The sequence below is a fragment of the Arachis stenosperma genome, chromosome 8 (genome assembly GCF_014773155.1).
Source record: "Arachis stenosperma cultivar V10309 chromosome 8, arast.V10309.gnm1.PFL2, whole genome shotgun sequence".
NCBI lineage: Eukaryota > Viridiplantae > Streptophyta > Magnoliopsida > Fabales > Fabaceae > Arachis > Arachis stenosperma.
In genome coordinates this window covers 37,437,904-37,458,304 of record NC_080384.1, presented here as the reverse complement: position 1 = coordinate 37,458,304, position 20,401 = coordinate 37,437,904, and the positions used below count along the sequence as shown (strand labels likewise).

The following is a 20,401-nucleotide window of genomic DNA, read 5'->3' as shown; positions in this document are numbered from 1 at the left end:
GACCTGCCGGTGTCCGTAGATGTCTTTCTCTTTTTCTTCACCCTCACAAACCCTACCAAGCAGGGGAAACATAGGAAAGGGTTCATGTCCTTCCGGGCTGCTCAGGGTCGGAAGATTTTCGGCTTGTTCGAAGATTCTTACCATGGGTTTAAGGACAAGTATTTTAAGGTCCGTCCGGCCAAAGGTCGCCACCCCTTTTGGTTGTCTCTGGAGGGGGTACGGCTCATCCCGACTTATTGGAGATTCGGGGCAGGAGCCAATAGTTTTATTAAGGTAGTTTATAAAAACATGTCGGCAGAAGATCAGCAGATTGCCGAGGTGCTAAACGCGGTTTTTGGGAAGAACCCAGTAAACCCCCACCTCCTCATGGGTGATCGGGATTCCGGTCGTAACTATATTTGTGAGGAGCTTTTTACTTTTCCCTTTGTCTTTTTCCTTCTTGTTGATATGTGTGGCGACTAACCGACCTTCTTTGTTTTCCTGCAGTGGATATGTCTGCATCGGTGACGGGCCTTGCCGATTTGTTTCAAACCTTTCTTGCCGGCGGCGACGACGAGGAAGGTGACGAGCAGCCTGCTTCCGAGGGGCCTGATGCTCCCCCGGAGGGCCAGGATGTTCCCGAACAGAGGGTCGCAACCGACGGGATCGGGACCTCGGCTCAGGGCGCCTCGGTTGAAGGTGGCAAGGCGGTCCGTGTTTCTCCTATCCATGAGGTTGTCGGGACTGGGGGTTCGGTGCCCAATCCGGATGATGAGGAGGAGGTGGTGGAGGTCTCTAGCCTGAAGAGAAAGAGAAAGAAGACATCCACGGCGTCATCTAGTCCTGAGGGTGTCCTTACCGTCATGGAAAGAAATTTCGATGCCAGCAACTTCATAGATACCCAACTCATTCCTGGCACTGAGGAGTACTTCCATGAGTCTTCCCTTGCCGGGCAGGCGAGGTGGATGTACCGAACTCTTCTGCGGGGCGCCGTGATAGCCCGGAAGGCCGAGTTTGAGCTATCCGGGATGGAGTCTCTCCGTCGGAAGTTGGACTCCGCTGGGAAGGCCAACAATGATTTGAAAAGTGAAGTGGAAACTCTCCGGGAGCAGCTGACTCAAACTTCGGAGAAGTTGGATGCCGCCGAGAAGAAAGCCACCACCGCCGAGCAGAAAGCTAACAGCTGCCGAGAAGAAACAGAAAGAGTCGGACGCGACGATTGAACGTCTGGTCGAGCGTGAGATGGCTCTGGAGAAACAGGTCGGCGAGGCGCAGAAGCGTACGGCCGAAGTCGAGAAGGAGAAGCAGGCCGTGGAGGCCGAACTGGCAACATGGAAGGCCAAGTACAAAGACGTCGTCAAACAGGGTAAAGGCGCGATTTTGGGTACCGAGGAAGCCCTGAAGGCTCAAATTAAAATTGTTGCCCCTGAGTTCGACACGTCGGCAATTGGCGTTTTTAAGATTATTAAGGATGGCCAGGTTGTTGATGTTCCGAAGAAATGAACTCTTTGTTTCATCGTTTTTGTTTAGCCGTTTTGTTTTGGCTTGTAGACAGTTGTTTTTAGCCGTTTTGGCTTACGAACAGTTTAATCTTAGCCGTTTTAATTTTGGCTTGTGAACAATGACTCTTTGGCCGCTTGCTCGTGTTGTCGCGATGACGTTTTTCTTACTTGTCCGATCGTGTTATCGTTTTTAGTAACCGTTTTTGGTTTATAGTTGTTTATATCGGCGGCCCGTGGGCTCTCGTGTAGTTGTTCGTTACAACGGTAGTTGATGACCTCCCGGGGTGATCAGTCCCGGGTTAGGTGTTGTTGCTAGTCACGACAAGATGATTTATCTGAAAAACGGAGGTAAAATAGAATGGAGAATTTGCACAAGTGTATCTTATTCGGTATCCACATAAAAGACTTGAAAGTTACTATGAAATTCAAATGGCAAATTAACTACTTAGCTAGATTAGTTGGCAGGTCGCTGCGTCCTCTAGGAGTAGAATCTTCTAAGGTTGTCCGCGTTCCATGTTCTCGGGACCTCCTTGCCATCGAGCCTTTCTAACTTAAAGGCCCCTTTTCCCATCACTTTCTTGATTCTATATGGGCCCTCCCAGTTGGCCGCTAGCTTGCCTTCTCCTGGGGTCGGCAGGCCGATATCATTTCGCCTCAGGACGAGGTCGTTTGGCCCGAATTCCCTCTTGAGCACTTTGGTGTTGTAACGGAGCGCCATTCTTTGTTTTAGCGCCGTTTCTGTCAAGTGGGCCATTTCTCGGGCTTCCTCTATCAGGTCCTTTTCTACAGTTTCCTCTACTCCTTTCAAGAGCAATCGCGGGCTTGGTTCACCGATCTCCACGGGTATTACTGCATCCACCCCGTACGTTAGTCGGAAAGGGGTTTCCTTGGTGGAGGATTGCTCGGTTGTTCGATAAGACCAGAGGACCGATGCCAGCTCGTCGGCCCAAGCACCCTTTTTGTTGTCCAACCTCTTCTTTAGCCCTGAAAGGATAACCTTGTTGGCGGACTCCACTTGTCCGTTCGTCCGAGGGTGTTCTACCGAAGAGAACCTCTGCCTTATACCTAGGCCGTTGAGAAATTCTGTGAACTTTTTGTCAGCAAATTATGTGCCGTTGTCCGAGATGACGACTTCTGGTATCCCGAACCGTGTTATCACCTGCCTCCACATGAATTTTCTGCAATTGGCTGAGGATATGCTAGCCAATGGTTCGGCTTCTATCCATTTGGTATAGTAATCAATTGCTACTATGAGATATTTGACCTGCCCAGGGCCGACAGGGAAGGGCCCTAAGAGGTCGATTCCCCACTGAGCGAATGGCCGGGAGGTCGTCAGCAAGCTCAACTCGTTTGCCGGTGCCTTGGCAAAGTTGGCGTTCTGTTGGCACTTTATGCACTTTTTGACAAACTCTTTGGAATCTGCCATCATCGACGGCCAGTAGTACCCAGCTCGGATCAACTTCCTTGCTAGGGCTTTTCCTCCGATGTGGTGCCCACAGCAGCCCTCGTGGACTTCCCTGAGGACGTAGTCCGTTTGGTCGGGGTGTAGGCACTTCAGTAGGGGCTGGCTGAGCCCTTTTCTGAACAGCTGTCCTTGGATGACGGCGTATTTGGCCGCTTCTCTTCTTAATTTCACCGCCTCCTTTTCGTCACCAGGGACTTGGCCGTGTTCTAGGTAGTTGGTGATGGGGTCTAGCCATGAAGGACTTAGGGTTGTTATGTGTAGTGCAATTGCAGGTTCCTTTGTCATGCCTTGGATGAGAGACCGGTTTCCCTCCCCTGGCTTCGTGCTGGCTAATTTTGATAGGAGGTCTGCTCGTGTGTTCCTTTCTCTGGGTACATGCTGGACCGTGACCTCGTCGAACTTTTGGCTCAAGCTTTTGACCTTTTCCAAGTACTTCTGTAACAAGGGGTCCTTGGCTTGATAGCTGCCGTTTACTTGGGAAGTGATGACTTGGGAATCGCTGTATACTTCCAACCTTTTTGCGCCGACCTCTGTTGCTAGGGTCAAGCCTCCTATGAGGGCTTCGTACTCTGCTTGGTTGTTCGAGATGGGGAACTCGAATCTGACCGATTGTTCGTATACGACCCCGTTTGGACTTTCTAGGATGATCCCGGCTCCTCCGAAGGTCTGGTTGGAGGCTCCGTCCACATGGAGCTTCCACCGTGTACCCATGTCTTCGCCTGGGTCTCCTGTTACTTCAACCAAAAAATCCGCCATTGCCTGCGCCTTGATGGCTTGCCGGGGCTCATACCGTATGTCATATTGAGAGAGTTCGATGGACCAAGTCATCATTCTTCCCGCCAGGTCGGGTTTTTGGAGAACTTGTCGGATCCCTTGGTCCGTTCTGACGACCACTTGGTGACTCTGGAAGTACTGTTTTAACCTTCTCGAGGAAGTTAGGAGTGCTAAGGCTAGCTTTTCCAACTTGCTATATCTTAACTCTGCTCCTTGTAGGGCCCTGCTTATGAAGTAGACTGGTTGTTGGGTCCTCCCGTCCTCCCGCACTAGTACTGCGGCCAGGGCTTCGCTTGTTATAGCGAGGTATAGGTACAGTGGTTCCCCGTCCCTTGGCTTCCCGAGAACGGGAGGTGCCGCTAGGATTTCCTTGAAGTGTTGAAAGGCTTCTTCGCACGCGGTGTCCACTCAAACGCCATTCCTTTCTTCATGAGGTTGAAGAATGGCAGGGCGTTTGTCGCCGAGGCCCCGAGAAACCGGGAAAGTGATGTCAATCGCCCTGCCAACCTCTGGACGTCCTTGACACAGCCCGGGCTCTTCATCTGAAGTATTGCCTGGCATTTCTCCGGGTTGGCTTCTACCCCTCTCTGAGTTATCATAAATCCCAGGAACTTGCCGGCTTCCATGGCGAAGGCGCACTTGAGGGGGTTCAGCCTCATACCATGTTGACGGAGGGACGCAAACACACTTGCCAGGTCGTTCAGGAGGTCGTCAGGTCGTGTTGTTTTTGCCAGGATGTCGTCCACGTAAACTTCGACCGTTTTCCCTATGAGGTCGTGGAATATCCTGTTCATCAGCCTTTGATATGTCGCCCCTGCATTTTTCAAGCCAAACGGCATTACCTTGTAGCAGAAAGTTCCTCCTGGCGTTATGAACGCCGTTTTGTCTTCGTCTGGTCGGTGCATCGGTATCTGATTGTAACCGGAGTAGGCGTCCATGAAACTCAGATACCGGTACCCCGCCGCAGCGTCGACGAGTGCATCTATATTGGGGAGGAGGAAGCAATCTTTGGGGCATGCTTTGTTAAGGTCAGAGTAGTCCACGCACATTCTCCATCTGCCATTGTGTTTTCTCACCAATACCACATTTGAGAGCCATGTCGAGTAGTCCACTTCTCGTATGAAGCCTGCTTCTAGGAGGCCGGCCGTTTGCTTGGCTACCTCCTCTGCTCTTTCCGCCGACATCTTTCTCCTCCGTTGAGCCACTGGGCATGCTTCCGGCTTGACGGCTAGGTGGTGTGAGATGATTTGTGGATCAATGCCCGGCATGTCGGCTGGCGTCCATGCGAACAGGTCTTTGTTGGCCCTTACCATTTCAATCAAAGGCTCCTTCAACTCATGTGGGAGGTTCTTGTTGACGAATGTGAACTTTTCCCCTTCGTCACCGATGCTAAATTTCTCCAGGTCCCCTTCTGGTTCCGGCCTCGGGTTGTCCTCTACTCTGGCATCGAGGTCGGCTAGGAATACGCCAGATGCTTCCTTGGACTTCTTTCTGAGGGAAAGGCTGGCGTTGTCACAAGCGACCGCCGTCTCGAGGTCTCCTCTTATGGTCCCTATGGATCCATCATCGGTGACAAACTTCATAACCAGCAGCTTGGTATTGATTATGGCTTCAAAATCATTGATTGTTTTTCTTCCCAAGATGATGTTGTAGGCTGTGGAATCTCGGAGGATTACGAACTCGGCCATCGCCGATCTCCGGCCTTGCACCTGTCCCACCGAGATTGGTAGGGAAATGACTCCGTCTGGTTTGATGAAGTGGTCGCCTAACCCGCTAACCCCGTGCTGGTGTGTCGTTAGGTCGGCATCCTTCAACCCCAGTGCGTCGAACACGTTGCGGAACATGATGTTTGAATCAGCTCCTGTGTCGACAAGGATCCGTTTGACGAGGCCGGTTCCCACTCTGGCCGTTATGACCATGGGAGGGTTTTCCGGGGCGTCGCTGAACCATTGGTCTTCTGGGCCAAAAGAAATGGACGGGGGTTTTTTGGTACTCTGCATTGGTAGAGATGAGATCGCCAGGACCTTGGCGTCTTTCTTGTGTGCCGATCGGGACTTTGGTGCAGTGTTCTTTGCCGTTACCACGTTTATTACAGTGAGGCCGTGATCTCTGTCTTCGGGCTCCTGTCGCCGCTTGGCCGAGCGTGTCTTGCCTTCCTCGTCTTGGTCACGATAACGCCTTCTCGGCTCCCTGATGAGATGGGAGAACGCTGCCAGTTTTCCTTCTCTTATTGCTTGTTCTAGTGCGTCCTTCAGGTCGAAACAGTCCTGCGTTTGATGGCCATATCCCTTATGGTAATCGCAATAAAGGTTCTTGTTTCCACCCGTGCGGTCCTTGAGTGGTCGGGGCTTCGGAAGAATTCCCTTTTCAGCTATTTGTTGGTAGACCTCCACGATGGGGAGAGTGAGTGGGGTGTAATTATTGAATTTCCCGACCCTGGGGAACGGTCGAGGTGCCCTGTTTGACGCCTCTTCCCTAGCTTTTTCCTTTGCTCTCTCTCCGTCGACGGGCTGCCGTGCTTGGCTGTAACCGGACTGCCGTTTATTGGCAGCCACGACTCGGCTGACTTCCTCGTCGTTTATATACTCCTTGGCCACTGTTTGGATTTCATGCATCGTCCAAACTGGTTTCGTGGTGAGGTGTTTCCGGAAGTTCTCGTTGAGGATGCCGTTCGTTAGGCAAAGGCTGGCCACCGAGTCGGTTAAGCCGTCAATTTCCAAGCATTCGTCGTTGAACCGATCCAAGTATTTCCTTGTCGATTCTCCTTGTCTCTGGGTTATCCCCAGAAGGTTGATGGGGTGCTTAGCCTTCGCGATCCGCGTTGTAAATTGGGCCAGGAATGCACGACTGATGTCTGAAAAACTGTAGATGGAACTTTGCGGGAGGCCGTTAAACCATCTGATCGCTGGCCCTGCTAGTGTTACCGGGAAGGCGCGGCATCTCACTTCGTCCCCTACTCCCTCTAGATTCATCCTGGCCTCAAAGGCCGTGAGGTGTTCCAGAGGGTCTTGAGTTCCGTCGTATCTCATGTCCGTTGGTTTGTCGAAGTGTTTCGGCAACCGGACCTCGAGTATAGATCGGTGGAAGGGTGTGACGCCCATTATCACGGGTTGTCGTGTTCTCCCAGTTCTCCCTTCTCCGTCTTCACGACCTCTTGCTGCTCGGCGGGATTGCCTGCCACGAGAGTAGATGACTGTGTCATTCCGTCTTCTCGGAATGGGTGACTCCTCCCGCGTGCTCTCTGCTTCCGTCCTGGATGCAGATACGCGCCGCGGGCGGCCTTGGTGAGAGTCTTCCTCGTCTTCCCCGGGAGACGGGGTATAGCTCGGATCGGTGAACTGTCCATCTCGCTCCTGGTCGGCCAGCTGTCGTTCCAGGTTCTGGACTCTGTGGCGGAGCTCCTGCATTATTATGGCGCTATCGCCGCCCGTTCCCCCGAATGGTCGGGTTCTCGTGTGTCGTTGGGGGGATTTCCGCCCTCCTCTTTGCGAGGCGACGGAGGCTGCCCCCTCCACTCCGGCTGCTCGAGCTCGGTCGCCGGGACCTGGCGCGACTTCCATTCAGGCAAAGGGGTCCCCACAGACGGCGCCAATGTTCGGTGATCGGGTTCCGGACAGGTCGGGTATGCAAGTGAAGGGGCGAGGATGCCTTAGCTCGGGTCGCGCTGGTAGCGGGCTAGGCGAGCTGACGAGCACTTGAGCTGGTGAATGGACGAGGGGGGGTGCCACCTGCAAAGACACTCCGACGCCTAAGTCAGAAATCGTGCAAGCAGGGGGAGTGATGTGGAAAGTGACGTACCTCGGGGGAAGAACCAATCTTCCCCTCATATACATGTCAGTAGCGGGCCCCAAGACGAGGACAGGCCCATATTTCCGAGGACGTTGTCCTGCAGCCGCGTGTGTGCCGTACAGGACGCGTGTCCGGGTCGGTTGGAGGGCACGTGACCGGGTCGGGTAGAGATCGGGTCGGACCGACCCGTGCGGTTTTTGGGCCAGGCCGTAACACAAACTATCATTTAATCTCTAATATTATTACTATTATTTTTATTAAATCAAAAAATTTAATAATAATAATAACTTACATAATAAAATGACTGAGATAATTAATAACGTAGAGTTTAGGACGATCAATTTCTTTTTTTTTTATCAATTGAATTGGACCGCCTTCAATCCTAAACATTAGTCCCATAATTTACACACTCACATAATACACTTACACTTATACACATTACATAGATGCATACTATGAGTAAATAAAAAGAGCTGCATATGCAACACGTGACAAAAGAATGCAAATTAGACGGTTCAATTTGTATACCCTAATTAAATTGTCAGATTACTCCGCTCATCACATTAGACTGTCTAATTTATTCTCTCTTTCATCACAATAGCGTAAAACACCGTATTTTCCAATAACGCTGCCACTCCCCTCACCATTTCAAAGTTAAAAAGTGTGAAATAGTGAGTACAATAATGTAAATATACCAAGCAATTGATTTACTTACAATATTTTATTCATGCATGCAATAAGAGAGAAGTTAATGCGTCTAACCACCCTTCTATGAACAAGTTGCAAGTGAGATAAAGGTAGCATAATTGCAAGATAATGTTTTTATCGGAATAAATTCTCTGAATTTTTTTTCAATTATTTGATAAAATATGATTTAAACCTTATATTTTTTAAGTAGAATAAAAAAAATATGCAAAAAAATATTAAATGATAAAAATTTATACTTTACCAAACAATTAAAAAAATTGAAAAATCTATTCCCTCATTTTGATACTTGAAATTTTATCAACGCCTTAATTTGGTCTTTCAATTTTTTCTATAATATTTTTTATTTAATTATATTTATTAGTTAACAAAATATTTTCATTGATGTTATATTTTTCCAGGCATCACTGCATCAGTTAAGACCTCAAAATGTAGCGATATCCAACTCAACCTAAAAGTTAATTCAGCATAGTACATGAATAGAAACTTCACATGCCCAAAATATTGATGGTGTTTGATATGGTAATTAAAAAATATTGTCTAATTGCTAAAATAGGTAAAATAATTAATTTTAAATTTAAAAATATAAAAGTTAAAAAATTTTAAATATTTTAAAATTACTATAAAAAGTAATTTAGGTAAAAATTAGACACCAAACAAAAAACACCATAAAAAAATTAAAAAAAAAGAAACCATGAAAAATAAGAAAGAGAAGCGAAGAAACACACTAAAACTTCTTTTAGCTTCTATAGGGAATTATATTAATTGAACAATAGGGACTAGTATCTGCTGCTGAAAATTGAGCTGAAACAAAAACTGAACAAAGTGCTCCTGTTCCAGCAAGTTCAATCAACGTATCTGGGAAGGAGAACAGAGCAATCCAGAAGCATCAGCCCCTACAACTGCAAGGTCACATACAGTGCATAGCTGACCCTCCTGGCTCAGCACAAAGCGTGCAGTGCAATATGGACAAGAAACATCCTTCTGTCCGCGGTAAATTGGCACATAAGTTGCACCACAAACCACAAATGGGTTTCTGAAATCATAGTTCAACTGTGTGGTATTGGTCATGTTCTTTTCCGCAGCTCCCAGAACTTGCCTTGCTGTCTTGGCATGGTTTTCGACAGTAGGATTGGTCTCGAGTAGCCTCCTTGCAAAGTTGGCAGCTGTGGCAAGGTTCTTTGCCTTGTAGCAGACAGTCATTGCATTAAGCAATGCTAGCCTCAAATGAGGGGTTTGGAGATTACAATGGGTGAAATATGCGGCAAGCTCCTGCTGGCGTGCTGGATTGTCCTTAATTTCCCTTCTCTTCAGCTCCATCTGCAGACCCAAAACATATTCTTTGACTATGATAATCAACTCCTTCACATCATCAACTTCCCTCCTCGACTCAACGACAATCAAAGGAATTGTATGAAGGATACTGGTAAATGTCTTTAGAGCCTCGGTGAATTTCCCTGCGGTAGTTGATTTATAACCAGCTTTGAGCTTTTCATCTAATTGAGACAGTTTGAAAGGTAGTGCGGGTGGGCCTCTTACATTTGGACTAGATGACTCACTCCAACCTCTTTCAACAGCAAGTGATATAACTGGGGCAGATGAGAAGGCACGCAGGTAGGAGTGGCTGCTAGTATGAAGATCAAGGAAAATGGATCGCAAGGGAGTGAAGTTCTTTATTGCAAGTTGCCTGTTCAGTAACCTCATGGCTGTATCAAAATTGCCAGCAGCCGCATGATCAGCTGCAAGAGATGATTTCTGAATCCACATCTGGCTAACTGTAATCCCAGGTGTTGGGGCCACGAAAACTGAAGATCGTGTACCGGTAGAAGCTTTTGGAGTTTCAGCTTCAGGGGGAAGCTCCAGATCTTCCAGCTCCCATCCACCTTCTCGATCATCCTCTTCACCCGGCTCTCCATCATCCAAAATTGCAGAAATGTCTCCATTTTGTATGCCATCCACATCAACCATATCAAGCTCCTCACCCCAGTCACCATTAGTAGCTTCATACTCTTCTTCTTCAGCATCGCCGTCTGTATTGCTAAAGCCACCATCAAATATGCCTCGCATGACCCTAAGAAGGGGCCAATCACCACTGGTTATTACAGGTGATGATGGCATCAAGAGAGATGGTTTTTTCCCCTCAGGCAAAGATGGAAGATCATCCCCCAGTTCAGCCGCAAGCCTTTCAGCAACATCATGTAGTCCATGGACTTTGGCAGCGAGGTATGCAAGATGCAAATGACCCACATTCTCCAAAATCTTAACACGCTCTCGGACATCACCCATATATAAGGCATTGTGAAACTGGCCCATCACATCATTCTTGACTTCGGCAATTTTCAACATCTTCGCAAGTTTCTCCACATTACCAGTAATGAGATAAAGGAAAGACAATCTCTCAAAATTTTTGGTCCTCTGGTATGCATATTCTACTATACCAGCATTGCCTTGTCGAAGAGCTTCAACCCCTAATCGATACCAGTGATCTTTCTCATCAATTGCAGTGGCTGATGCAACAGCAATTTGAATGTTCCCACTCTCTAACGCCAAATTGAACCGAATTCTCTCATCTTTCACAAAATGAAGGGCAACTTCAGGAAACCCTTTCTGCTGTAGATATGCAATCATAGCCTGCCCACAAAGTTGAGAGTTCTTTATCATGTTCATGACATGGTCATATCTTTTCTTTAAGAGAGATAGCTTAAAGATATATTCAGTCGCATCAATAGCTATAGCTTTGTTTTTCCCATCCCGACCCAAGCAGAATATGGTGTTTCCAACAACCTTTGTGATATAAATTGGGACATCCAGTGTTTTTATTATCCCGCTATCTCCATTAGGAAGGCAGTACTTGATATGATTTAATGTTGTGTAAATAAAAATGCCGTTTTCATCCCATGCTCCACTTTTCACGCGGATTGTCTCATGAAGGGTGCATTGGTGAACAAGCTTCTTGCTTGCGATGACAATGGCATGTTTGCCGAGCAAGGCAACAGTTTCCATGTCATTAGACCAGACAACATACTTGATAAAAGGGGTCTGAAGATCACCGATAACAAGCCTCTGCTGAAGATCAAATATAAAAACCCTATCCTCTGACCTACATAACAAGTTGCCTGTTCCAGCATAAAATATGGCATCTGTGGCAATCGGGAGAGCACTCTTTTTAACAAGCTCATTCTTCAGATTTTTAACTAGGACTTGATTGCTGGTTTTGTCGAGCACAGCAAACCTATTCCTAGCCACAAAGACAGCTGATCCACCAAGACCTTTCTTTGGCTCTTGCATATCTCCCCACCAATAACTGAGTCATCCTTGGATATGGTATACAACTCATAAGACCCGCCCTCCACATCTGAACAGAGAAGAACCGCATTTTCAGATGGGCTATAGGAAAGAGTCTTCGGACTTTGATTCAGAGTTAAAGAACCAGGTCGTCGAATTGGAAGTACTTGTGTCTCTCTCTGTGTTGAAAATTCATAGTAACGCAAAAAACGGTCTTTTGCATAGAATAAACAATCACCACTAACTGCAAAAGCCGGCCTTTCTCTCTCCAGCTTAAAGACAATCATTCCACTGTCATGACCAGCAGCCAACAGATTCATTTCAGGATGTATTGCAAGAACCCAAAATCGATCATGCTCTCTGCGGAAGGTTTGAATTCCAGTGCGCTTTGTCGCATCCCATACTCGAATACTTTTATCTTCAGAATTTGATACAATGATGTCCTGTTTGGCATGGAACATAACACATGAAACATTATTCATGTGCCCTCGCAGAGTATCCACTTCCCATGCCTTAGTATCTGAACACAACATAAATTTTATTAGTGAAATGTGCGAGATGACAGCAAATACTTTTTCTTCTTGGTTAACCATCTAGTACAAAAGTTAATGCACACAAGAAATGTATTTTATGAAACATTTTTGTTGCCAGCACTAAACAATGATATGCTAATATTTTTAATAACCACAATGGCATCAATGGGTATAGTATATGAAAGCCTACGGCAGCTCAACTATCGTATGCAAAATAGAAAGTCACAGATACTACCACTCGGTTGTTATTCAGGACAACAAAAAAGAAAATAACTAGGCTTCAATTTTACCATTCATCCTCCAAAGTTTCACTTGTCGGTCATCAGCTCCAGAGACAATGAGAGGAAGTGTAGGATGAAAAGAAGCCCAGTTGACCCCGCGATCGTGACCTTCCAACACATATTTAACAACTGCATCAACACCACCAAAAAGATCCGTGTTCATCTGACTAAAACGCAATATATCATCTGAAGGAGGCCCAGCCTTCTTTTTGAGAGAACCAATATCCCAAACACGAACAGTCTGATCTAGAGAGGCTGACACCACAATATCCTCTTTTGGATGGAATGAAGCACACATAACATAATGATTATGCCCTGTTAGGACAGATATACATGTTCGTGATTGCCAGTTCCATATGCGAATAGTCTGATCATCACTTGCACTCACAATCCACGGGTTCTCATGATGAAATTGCACAGTGCGAATATAATCAAGGTGTCCTAGAAGAGTGAACAAACACCTATGCAACTTGTAGTTCCAAACCTTAATCTTGTAATCATCCCCTGTCCAAGGGAAAAAAAAAAAAAAAAAAGCAAAAGAACAAAACCATCACCAATAAGCAGCAAATAATATGAAGTAAAACCTTCCCCTTCTACAAGTGACAAGATTTTTTTTTTCTTAACAACAAAATACACCAATTTCCCTTCCTCTCTTTATCAAGTGACAAACATAATTACGTAAGTGCAGGAAAAATCACATTTAGACCCAACCAATCTCACACACAGAGCTTAGTTTAAAAGAACGGATTTGTTACTAAATTAACAGATCTAGATAATCTCAATTACACCAAAGATATATCCTTTTTATATAAATTAGAGCCAAAACAAATCACGAAAAATTACAAAGTGTACCCCTCATGTGTACTGCTCACTGTATCAACACCATGGGGCAACCAAAGATTAACAGGTAAAGAGATAATATGATTATCAGCATGGTTACTAGAAGCATACTTATTACTACACAAACAAAGGCTTTCTAAAACGTAAATATATTACCTACCAGAAATGTTTAGGTGGATCCTAACATAATTTAGATGTGTACAACATAACCTAGATTATGTTTCCATAGTTGACTATAATAGCGTATGCACAATCAATGGAACAGAGTATTAAGCAGTGAATGGAACAAATCAAATGCAGAAACAACCGAATGGCCTTACCTCCAGAGACAAAGAGAGGCTGAGAATTGTGGAAGTAAACACCTCTAACGGGGCCATCATGCTCGTCAAACCTGTCGATGAGGGTTCCCATGCGGTAATCCCATAGTTGAATCACACCACTGTGAAGACTCGCAAGGATCCAGGGCCTTTTGCTGTGAAAACTAAGCCCCTTCACTCTGTTACTCTTGGTCTCGAACTTGGTCAACATTTTCTTCTTCTTCTTCTTCTTCCTCCCCCTCAATCACTAAGCACTCTTTCGTGCCCTCTGCAGCACCATCCAATAAAAATCAAAACGGTATCAACTATCAAACCAAGACAAAGAAAAAAAAACTTGTGTTTTGCATCGCAATTGAACCTCAGAATGTGAATATGAGCATAGTAATAAGATTTTCATTAAAGGAAAGAAAAATGGGAATCTAAGCGCATGGAATCGTTACTGTATTGAAGTCTTTCAGGAAGCGCAATGTGGGAATGATGAATCATGGAATTCACCTCGACGAATCGGAAATCAAGTTCACCGACACAGGTGAGCTCATATATCTAGAGAGAGAGAGAGAATATTGAGTGATGTTGTTTCAGATGAGATCTGTTAGACAAAAGCTCTCAAAAGAAGAAAGTGGAGAAAAGAGAGAGAGGGCGGAGAGGGTAGAGGAGCAAAACGAGTAACCGAGGACGAGGGTTTAGGAAATGCATTTTATTTGCTTACACATAACTAGTCGTTGATTTAGACACATTTTTAAGTTACACTGAATACATTATTAGAGACCACCAGGCCCCAAGTCAAATGAGTATTTTTCTGTTTATAATAAAAAACAATTAAATTAAATACATCCCGTATACCATTTTTGGCTACGATATCTATAACCAGCTGAACAAAACCCAACCATAAGTAGCCAAGTTATATCATAATCCGTGTAGGTACATTGCTACCTCTATCACAACGCACTAGCTTCATGTCCCTTGAAGCACCTTAATTAACAATCTCTTCCGCTCTGGTTTCGATGTCGAAAAGGAGTAACATCAGTTAAAAAGAAGATAAAAGAGAGGTGAAAATAACTGGTTGACAAGATATATGTAAGCAGTAATCACACTTGTAGATTAAGAGTAGAACACTACATACTAGACACACCATCCATAGACTACAATATAAAAATGACTAAACGAGCAATGCTACAGGATTAGCGTAATTTCTTCTCACCAATATTTAAAAGTATTATGATGCTGATGCTAGGCTGTTGAGGTTCACGTATGGGATTGCTGGCCAAAAATACTGGTCAATATAAACTAAAATGGTTAGTCATTGAGTTTTTCTCAATAAGAATTTACCTGTGTTATTACCTTGGATTATGTTTTCAAGGAATTGTTCATCCTTCAAAACTTCTGTCCCTGCAAGAAGAATGCATATATGAAAATTCCCGGGTTTTTTAGATCCTAACACGCCCAATCCACTATTCTTGATAACATACTCATCTAAATTTATAAAATTCGCACCAAATAAACCTTCAGAAAGATATAATAGCTAAAAATTTACTTCTAATAATAATAATAATGTGGATGATCATGATGATGTGGATGTGCAGCAATGCTAGTGTTTGCGGGTTAATGGTACCTTCTAGGCTTCTACTGCCGCTCAAACGAAAAGCTCTGAGCCTCAGACAGAGACTCTGCTTCGAGAGAATCCGAAACTTACAAGGTTGCATAAGTGCAGTGCACCCTAAATTGAGAGAGAGAGAGACAGAGGTGAAAAGTGTGAAAGAAGCACCTGAGGAAGATGAAGTGGATTAGATGAAGGATTAGGAAAAATAGAAACAGAGCATAAACGGTAAATTCTGATTATTTTTATTCTTAATAACATTATCGGTAATGACACACCATTATATCAGTAGAAAAAATATGGGAAACGAATAGAATATTGGTAACATACAAAAACACCAAAAACCAAACCTCTACAACATACAACAATCTATGGATTAGCAAAACGGAAAATTTTGGTGGCTCGTAATTCTAATAAGCACGCATATTACTAGTATATTTAGACCCTTTTTTTTTTAATATCAGCTTATAAAAATATTTTAATTGATTAGGCAGTGATAAAAAATAAATAAATTATACTGACTATTTAACACCAATGTTGACAAAGTACATTTAATGTTATATAGCTAAAATATTATAGACGATAAATAAAGATATATGATTAATGATATTTACGCTTATAAAAAAGTGTGCATCACTTTCTTAATTTAATTAACACAATTAATATTTTTTTATAATTATCTTTTTTATTTAGTTATACTAAAGGTTAATTCCAAATTTAATGTGAATTAACTTCTAAAAATTTCTCCCTCATTATTACTATATGCATTTATAATTCTATAATTTGGTGATTATGTAAGTCTTATAAATTGATTGAGTTATTTTGAAAGAATGTGATTATTTATTTGATTTAATGTTTTATTGATTGAATTGGTGTTGTGATAGTTAATAAAATCTTGATTTAAAAATCCGATTGGTATATTTATATTGAAAAATGAGTTGCATTGAAAATTTGGTTTATGTACATTTATATTGAGGAATAGTTTGGTTTGAAACTATTTGAGAAGGAATCCTGAATTATTGATTTGAAGCTTTTGAAGTTAGTTTAAATTGCAATTGATGAGATTTGGTTGATTGAGTTTTCGATTTGTTGATTTTCTTGAGAGTTGTTGTTGTGATAATGGTTTATTGGAAGTGATTTGAATGAATGAGAGATGTTTGATTTTGTTTGGTTAGGACCCTTGAAGGGTGGCAAAGTTCGAATTTTAGAGAGGATGCTATTTAAATTTTTATAAAAATTAGAGACTTTGTTTGAAGTGCCATTTAGAAAAGTTTGGATTCAAGAATTATATTATTTGATTTTGAATTATTAAGAAAAGAAATAAATTATATTTTGGAGCTTTATTTATTAAGAAAAGTATTATATTTTGAGTTCGATTTATTAAGAAAAGAATTATACTATTTTGAATTCGATTTACAAGAAGGGAATTATGTTTTGAGTTCCAATTCATTAAAAGAAAATGATTATGTTTTAAGTTTGATTTATTAAAAAAAGAATGAGATTTATCTAGAAGTTATGCTTTTGGAAATTTCAAACAGAATTGAAGAATGGAGTATCGAGGTTAATTTGAGACTTTTGATTTAGTGAAAAATGAGTTCTATGAAGATGAAATGGATTTAACTTGTTCTTTTAAAAGAGATCTTGACATTTGAGCTTCTGGGGTAATATGCAAGGATTGTGATTTTGTTCCGGTTGGTATTTGAGTTTTTTGGTTGGAGGTAAGGACGGTGGTTTCATCCCACTCATGGAGAGGCAAATTGAGGATTTTCTCTACTCTTGTATTTTGAGAGATGTGGGGAAGGTGGTAGGACATTCATCTCCTAATTTATTCCTCTGCATTCTCGTTAATTGTGTTTTGAGGGATGTGGGAAAGATGGTAAGGGACTAATCCCTCGATGTTTGAAAGTGGTAGGGCACTCATTCTCTCGATGTTTTTTCCTACATTCTCTCTATGTTTGTAAGGTGGTAGGACACTAATCTCACAATCTGTATGGCACGGCCTTACCAGGAAAAGGTGGTAGGACACTAATCTTCCGATAAGATTCTCTTGGTGTTTTGTCTCCAAGAGAAGGTGGTAGGGCACACTCCTCAGATTATAGACCTCATGGAGATGCGCAACAGAGAAACTGTAAATCCCACGAAATTAATAAATAATTAGCCAATAAATTAATTATTATTCAAATAAATTAAGAAAATTAATTTTTATAATTTAGAGGAGTAGAAATATTAAAAATACGAATTTTGACACTAATTTTAAAGATTTTAGTCTAAAACCAGACAACAAGCCAAACCGGTTGGACTAAATCCAAATCGAACTGAAAACCCAACCTATAAAACACCCAAAATGAGCCTTCTCTTTTCTTCATTCCTGCTGGTACGAGAAGAAGGGAGAGTTACGTTAAAACGTAAACCTAACGTCTCCGAAAATTCAATCGTCCGTAACTTTTAATCCGGAGCTCCGATTGACGAGCCGTCAGTGGCCACTTGTTCGTCTCATAATTTTATTCAATTCTGTTTGAACAAAGTGATAAGAAATTAGCATTTCTCTTCCAATTCTTCCCCTTCTCAATTTTGTGATTTTAGGGTTTGGATATTGAGAAATTGAATGATTTTGATGGTTAGGTAAACTCTAGCAGCGGATAATCACTGGATTTTGTCCAATTGATTTGTGGGTAAGGTAAGAAACTGTTGAACCCTTGTGAAATATTGAACTAATGAACCCTATGATGATTATAGTGATATTGTGCGAAATAGATTGTGTTTTGGTTGATTTAGAGTTCAATTGGGCGGTTTGGATTGAATTCCGGGTAATTAGGCTTGAGGAATTGACGTTTGGAAGCTTGGAGCTTGTAAAAGGAGATGTTTTTGAGGTGTTCTAAGCTTAGGGAAGAATCGGCCAAGGTATAGTTTTGGTTTCTCATAGTTACTGTTTAATGTCACGTGAAAACTTTGGGTAGAAGACCTTAAGATAGGAATGAACTGAATGAATTATTGATGGATTGTGTATATGGTATAAGATGTGTGGTTTAGTTGTTGTTAATGATTTGCTATTGGAGTTGGTTAGTTTTGAAAAAAGATTTAATATTGGTGTTTGTTTGATTTTAAAATAATTTGATACTGGAAATGATTTGAATGACTGAAAGGTGTTTGGTTTGGTAGTTGGGACCCTTGAATGGTGGCAGAAATTCGTTTTAGAGGAGATACTGTCGAAATTTCTATAAGAATTAGAGTTTTGATTTGAAGTGTTATTTTAAAAAGAAAGAGATTATTATGTGGTTTGTGTATTTGAGACTATTTGTTGACCCGCTGTCGCAAGATGTGACTAGACACTTTAACACCCGGGTTTTCCCATGGGCATGCATATAATATGGATTTTGAATATTATATTTGAGTTTGGAGTTTGACTCCATGGAATATTATATTTGAGCTTGGAGATTGACTCCATGGAATATTATTGAGCTTGGAGTTTGACTCCATGGATATTATTTTGAGCTTGGGGATACGCGCACAGAGGGACTGTTCAATGGTTAACTACTAGGACATGTCAGGTTGGCTGTATAACCGACAGATGAGTTCATCAGCCATAGGATAGGCATACATTATATGCATTTGTATCATAGTTGTAAGAACCGAATCGGTGATCAAACCGGCCAGGTTACTGGTTCACTGGTTTACTAGTTCAACCGATATGACAAGTTATCACTCAACAATATATACATAATCAACAATCTACCATTAACCTATCAGTTATTCACTTCCTTAATCAAATTAAAATCTAACTAAATAACTAAAAAAATAAAGAACATATTTCACAGTTTGGAGACCAGCCTGGATGAGGCAGATTCTAGTGACAGAGAGGCAGCACCGCGGCAGTGATGCAGGAGACGCGACAACGACGACGAGAGATGCAGAGCCACGAACTCGACGTACTCGGACACACTGTGAAGCCAGCGAGACGAAGTAGAGACTGAGAGAGACTGCGAGGAAGAGTGTTGGTGTCACGAGGGGAGGAAGAAGACGACAGGGCGGCAGTGAGGTGAGGTGCAGTTATCAACTATGTATGGTGTGATAAGCAGCTGAGGAAGACTTGAAGGACTGCCGTTTTGGCTTTTGGGGATCTAGGGTTAAGGGGAAGGGGCAAGGGGATATTCGAGAGAGTGAAAGACATTCGCTTTGAAAAAAAAAAGGTTTCCAAACCGACCGGTTTCACAAAAACCGCCGGTTCTTCAATTTTTATCAAAATCGAACGGTTCAAACCAGATTTATCCTGTTCTATTCCTTATCTGGCCAAAATGACTAACCGGACCGGCTAGGTGACCGGTTCACCAGTTTTTTGGTCAAACTGGCCGGTTTGGTCTGGTTCTTACAACTATCATTTGTATGTTTTGCTTGGGTGTGGATTTTTTTGGTTTGCTTAATTGCTTAACTCTGCTTATCTGCTACTTGTTCTATTTGTTGTAGTTGCATCTCTGTCTGTGTTTTCCTTACTTGAATTGTATGTGTATGTTTTCTGAGAAACCCTTCTTGGCGGAGGTGTGAAGGGGATTGTTCCACCGGTGATTCGGAGGGTTGAAGGAGACAGAAAGTGAAGTGTTAAGTTAAAGTTAGATTTAGACTTGAATACCTTAGATAACTTACCTAATTTTTGGTTTAGTTGGGTCTTTAAGTTGAAATCTAAGTGTCGGAGTTCTAGAAATGCCTCTGGCTTTCCGGGGACTTTTTATATTAACTATGTGGGTACCTTTACCATACTGAGAACCCCCGGTTCTCATTCTATATATATTCTATTATTTTTCAGATGCAAGTCGAGAGGCACGTCGCTGAGCGTCTGGAGTTTCCTGTGCAAGCAAAGTTTGGTTATTTTAGGATGCTGTATTTTATATTATGATATGTATATATATATATATATATATATATATATATATAGATTCTCCTCTGTATATATTTTATGTTTTTTCCTCCTAGAGGTTGACTTGGAAAAACAGGTGTTATATATACTCTGGCCGGCCTTAACTTCGCAGGTTGAGTCTGGAGCTTGATATCTGTCTTTTTGGAACTCTGATCTGTATATTATATTTTTAGCCTTCTTTTGATCTCACCTATCTGTTTTACGAATAACCTTGTGAGTGTGACACGATTTTCTATTTTTGCTTTTGTTTAGCTTATTCTTCAAGACTCCTAGATATGAATTCTTTCTACTATATTTTTGTACGTATTTTACTTTTAGAGATTGTAATACCTCACCACCTCTGCTTTATGACTTAAGTATAAGGCTTTGTGTGGTAGGGTGTTACAGAAACGATATCGGATTAGCTACCGGATGTGTTGGATTCT

The 20,401-nt window shown here is 42.7% G+C and overlaps 1 protein-coding gene and 1 pseudogene across 1 annotated transcript; both read right to left on the bottom strand.

Moving 5' to 3' along the window:
* Positions 1 to 1,959: 1,959 nt before the first annotated feature.
* On the bottom strand, positions 1,960 to 3,702 carry LOC130945929 (uncharacterized). Its single transcript, XM_057874617.1, has 2 exons — positions 3,367 to 3,702; positions 1,960 to 2,571 (listed from the first exon to the last, which is right to left on the bottom strand). Exons 1-2 carry the CDS (start codon positions 3,700 to 3,702, stop codon positions 1,960 to 1,962), a joined length of 948 nt encoding a protein of 315 aa, XP_057730600.1.
* A 5,268-nt stretch (positions 3,703 to 8,970) lies between these two features.
* On the bottom strand, positions 8,971 to 14,146 carry LOC130943967 (coatomer subunit alpha-2-like; annotated as a pseudogene).
* Between the last annotated feature and the right edge of the window lie 6,255 nt (positions 14,147 to 20,401).

Bases quoted from the DNA above. Each gene is read 5' to 3' on its own strand.
- LOC130945929 (XM_057874617.1), bottom strand. From the start codon at position 3,702: ATGGCGGATTTTTTGGTTGAAGTAACAGGAGACCCAGGCGAAGACATG. The intron at 2,572-3,366 runs GTCAAAAGCTTG...GCTGACAAAAAG, and splicing joins TACAGAAGTACTTGGAAAAG to TTCACAGAATTTCTCAACGG.